The following is a 4,147-nucleotide window of genomic DNA, read 5'->3' as shown; positions in this document are numbered from 1 at the left end:
CATTAAATTCCAGTGAAATATATTTATGTTTGTGGTTGTAATGTGACAAAATATGGAAAAGTTCAAGGGGTATGAATACTTTTGCAAACCACTGTATATTTTAAAAATTGCTTCTAAATGTTCTGTAAATCAAGTGTCTCGTTTTAAAAATCTCTGTAATCAGCTCACGGAATAACAGTCTGGTTTATTTTTATCATCATTTATTAAAAGTTAAATTAATAAGAAAAAATAATTTCCCCCTACCTCAAAAGAGCTGAACATTTAAACAAGAGTCAAAACTAGTAGGATCTCTGAAATGGTACAAAGGGAACGTCTAAAAAAACTAATTTATTTGTTCAAACTGGCTGTTTAGAATTATGAATATTTGTATGTAAATGAAATTTCCCCCATTAAAAATAATTTCTTCCCAGTCAGTCATTTTAGTGTAATAGAGAAATTATTTCTATCTAACAGCATTTGCTAAAAGAATTGTATAATGAAAATTTCTGAAATAATAAGGATAGGACTGCAGAAGCAAATTGTGATGTGGTAAAATAAGCAAAGGTTGTGCTGCTAGGAGCTGGCAAATTTGTGTCTGTGGAGAAAATTTCCTGTCTGATTTTAAAGATACGTATTTGTACAGAATTTGATTTGTGCAGATTCGGAGGGTTTTACAGTGTTTGCTTTACTTCCTGTCTCCCACAGAAACAGCTGAATAGGAGGTCCTCCGGCTCTGTGGAGGAAAAAGGAGCAGCTTGTGGTGTGGAGCGGTCAGAGGAGGAGTGTGTAGCTGGCAGATCAACTCGAGGCGTCTCTGTGTGTAAGATGACGGCAGCTGGGAGCCTGTCTGACGGCAGCGAGAGAGATTCAGGAGCTCAGGACAGCAGTAACGACGCTGACAGCGAGGCTTCGGAGAGCGAGTGGGCGCCACGCTCCTCCAGCCACGGTCACATGTCCACGCCTTCATCCACATCCACCCTCACTCCGTCCCCTACCCCTGCCTCTTCCTCATCTCCCACATCATCGTCCTTTCCCACGAGGCAGTGCGGCGCTGTGGAGCAGCTAGCTACAACCATTTCTAAAGTCACCCTAGGCTTCACACCCAGCGACATCTCCACGTCCACTCACTGCTCTCCTGAGGAGCAAGGGGGGACTCAAACCAGAGATAACCTCCACCATCAGCACCACCAGGGAGCGTTCCAGGCTCTGTCCCACAGCTACACACCCAGCTCCAAGGAGTGCTCTATCCAGTCCTGCCTGCACCAGTTTACCTCCATCGAGCTGCTGATGGGCAACAACAAGCTGCTGTGTGAGAGCTGCACTGACCGCAAGCAGAAGCAGCTGCGCAAAAGCAGCTCTGCAGGTAAGACGTCTGAAGACGCATCCCTGCAGACTCATACAACTGTCTGAAGGGCCGGTGCTAAACCCAGGTTGTCTTTATCTGCTCAGATAAGAAAGTGGAAAAGATTTACACCAGTGCCAGAAAGCAGATGCTGATATCTTTGCTTCCACCTGTCATCACGTTGCATCTGAAACGTTTCCACCAGGTAGGTGTTAGTGAACAAGGAAGGAAGCTCTAGAAACCAACACTATGTGTGGTAAACATCGCATGTCTGTAAATATCTAAGTCTGAGAATTGACTTGATCTGTCATTTGAACCTGATCTTTCAGYTGTTGGGATGCCTTGATGTTATTTTTTGTTCTGTGTGTGTGGTTGTTTGCACACTTTAAGGCAGGGATGAACCTCCGGAAGGTGAATCGCCACGTCGATTTTCCTCTGATCCTGGATCTGGCACCTTTCTGCTCTGCATCTTGCAAGGTATCACTTCACTGCTGTAATCTCACAAAATAATCCAAAATACAAGTTCATCTTAGTTGGAAAATACTGTATATAAAGAAACTTGCTAAGTTAAAAAAGAAGCATTTACAAAGATGACATTTTAACATTAGTAGTATTTTCTTTAAATGTTTTGTGTTGGTGCCACTGTTGGAAACCTGATGCTCTGTATCCTTTTCGTCTTGAATCGTAGAGTCTGGCAGCCGGAGAGCGTGTCCTGTACAGCCTCTATGGGATTGTTGAACACAGTGGCTCAATGCGCGGAGGCCACTACACTGCATATGTTAAAGTCCGTGCCCCCCAGAGGAAATCAGACTGGCGCCACAAGAACCTATCAGGTCAGGGAGATTTTTCTGAGTTCTTTTAGAATCATTTTGTGTACATATTTATTGATGTATTTATGTGTGTGTGTGTGTGTGTGTGTGTGTGTGTGTGTGTGTGTGTGTGTGTGTGTGTGTGTGTGTGTGTGTGTGTGTGTGTGTTTCATGGAACTTTGTTGTTTGTTTTCTTCTCTGCTCGAGGAAACTGTCCATATTCACTGATTAATATAAAGTTGTGTGAAAAACTCCAGAAAGCATGTGTCCTTGCTGCGAACAAGCTTATAYAAGACTGGACATGTTGCAGCTGAAGGCTGTGGTTAGTGAGGGAACAATGTGGGAACACGTTGCTATAGTAACAACAGACCAAAGGGTCAGTCGACATATTGATAGTAAATTAATTTATTAATTATGGATATTTTATCTGTCATAAATTTGTTTCTACCTTCGTGAATACTGATATTATAGTATAAATTACTAGAGAACAAAAATGATCCGTTTGATATCTTTTAAATAACTTTATGATTCAGCAAGTCTTATAAGGATTCATATTTCTCAAGTGTCAGTACAGCAATAAACTCTTGCTTAATTAGTTTTAATTTTCAAAAACGACTTAAATTCTGAGCTGAACTGAGCCATTATAACATCATTCTGAACACAGAAGCTTAACAGCAAAACTTTTCTAAACCTTAATGTGTCACATTCGTCTTAACAAAGGCTAATGTTTGCAACCACTTTTTAGGCAGATTGAAGCTAGTGCCTGCTTTATGTTTTTATTTGATCAAATAACAGTACAACAGAATGGCTGGGTTAATTATTATTATTATTTGTTTATTCATTTTAATCAGACCAATAAATCTGTGTGGAGTGTTTTCCAGCAATAAAGATGTAACTTAGCCATAGCTGAGTTTCCACTTTGTAAACCTTTCCAAATTAATTTAAAGACCCTGTCACACTGGGAGGCGGGGCAAGATGGCGGAGGAGTAAGTCGTGTGTCGCTTGGGCTCCCGCTCCGACTTGTTCAGTTTGTGGTTCTCTACTAAATGTCCTTGCTGTTTTGAGCATTTGGTCTGTCCGGATTCAACCCCTGAGTGATTCTTGCTTGGAAGAGTAGAAGAATGGCGACAAACTCGAGGAAAGSCAAACATTCTAGCTCGACGGCTGTTAGGCCTGACGCCGCCTCGGAGCAGGCTGCAGCTAAAGCCGGAGTTTCGGCGCCCCCCTCTCCCTCGTGCAGCGAGGCGGACGCACTCTCCTTGAAGTCTGACATTCTTGCCGCTATAAAAACGATCTCTCAGCTGTGATCAAATCCGAAATAAAAGCGGCTTTGGCTGAAGAGTTTACTCTTATTAAAGGAGAGCTACAAGCAGTGAGAGCTGAAGTTGCTAACGGCACAATGCTACTACACGCCAACCTGGACCACCTTAAACAGAGAGTTAAAGAGGTGGAGGACGGCTTGTCAACCTGGTCCGATGAGGTTGTTTCTCTGCGCACCACCGTGTTGGAACTGAAAGAAGAAGTCRDYRGGCTCAAAAAGAAGTGTGACGATATGGAGGGGCACATGAGAAGGTGCAATGTGCGCATTATTGGAGTTCCTGAAACGCCAGAATCCAGCTCCACTTCAGCAGTGGCTGAACTGCTAGCAGAGGTTCTACAGATGGATAAAGAGCCACTGGTGGACCGWGCCCATCGCTCTCCAGGTGGAAACAGGTCAGGCGATAAGCCGCGAGTCATTGTTGCTAAGCTGCACTATCATCAAGAATGTGTGGAAATACTGCGTCGGGCTCGGAGTCATGGTCCTCTTCGTTTTAAAGAGGCACCGATCATCATCACATCTGACTACACGGCAGCTGTGGCCAAGGCTCGAGCGGCCTTTACGGAGGTGAGGAGGCTTCTTCGCAACCGACGWGATGTTCGCTACGGCCTGCTTTTTCCTGCACGGCTCCGCATCTCACATGGGGAGGAAAACAAGGAATTCCTGGATGCCAATAAAGCAATGGACTACGTTAAAAAG

At 43.7% G+C, this 4,147-nt stretch overlaps 1 protein-coding gene across 1 annotated transcript in view; it reads left to right on the top strand.

The window, feature by feature from the left end:
• usp45 (ubiquitin specific peptidase 45) overlaps window positions 1–4,147 on the top strand; it is a 60,658-nt gene that overhangs the window by 49,973 nt on the left and 6,538 nt on the right. Inside the window, exons 14-17 of the mRNA XM_014020456.1 lie at window positions 685–1,342; window positions 1,429–1,526; window positions 1,712–1,798; window positions 2,010–2,154. Coding sequence (XP_013875910.1) covers window positions 685–1,342; window positions 1,429–1,526; window positions 1,712–1,798; window positions 2,010–2,154 — 988 coding nt within the window. The remainder of the gene's footprint in view (window positions 1–684; window positions 1,343–1,428; window positions 1,527–1,711; window positions 1,799–2,009; window positions 2,155–4,147) is intronic.

The sequence above is a fragment of the Austrofundulus limnaeus genome, unplaced genomic scaffold, assembly GCF_001266775.1.
Source record: "Austrofundulus limnaeus strain Quisiro unplaced genomic scaffold, Austrofundulus_limnaeus-1.0 Scaffold253, whole genome shotgun sequence".
In the NCBI taxonomy this organism is placed as follows: domain Eukaryota; kingdom Metazoa; phylum Chordata; class Actinopteri; order Cyprinodontiformes; family Rivulidae; genus Austrofundulus; species Austrofundulus limnaeus.
This window is presented reverse-complemented; position numbering and strand designations above follow the sequence as displayed.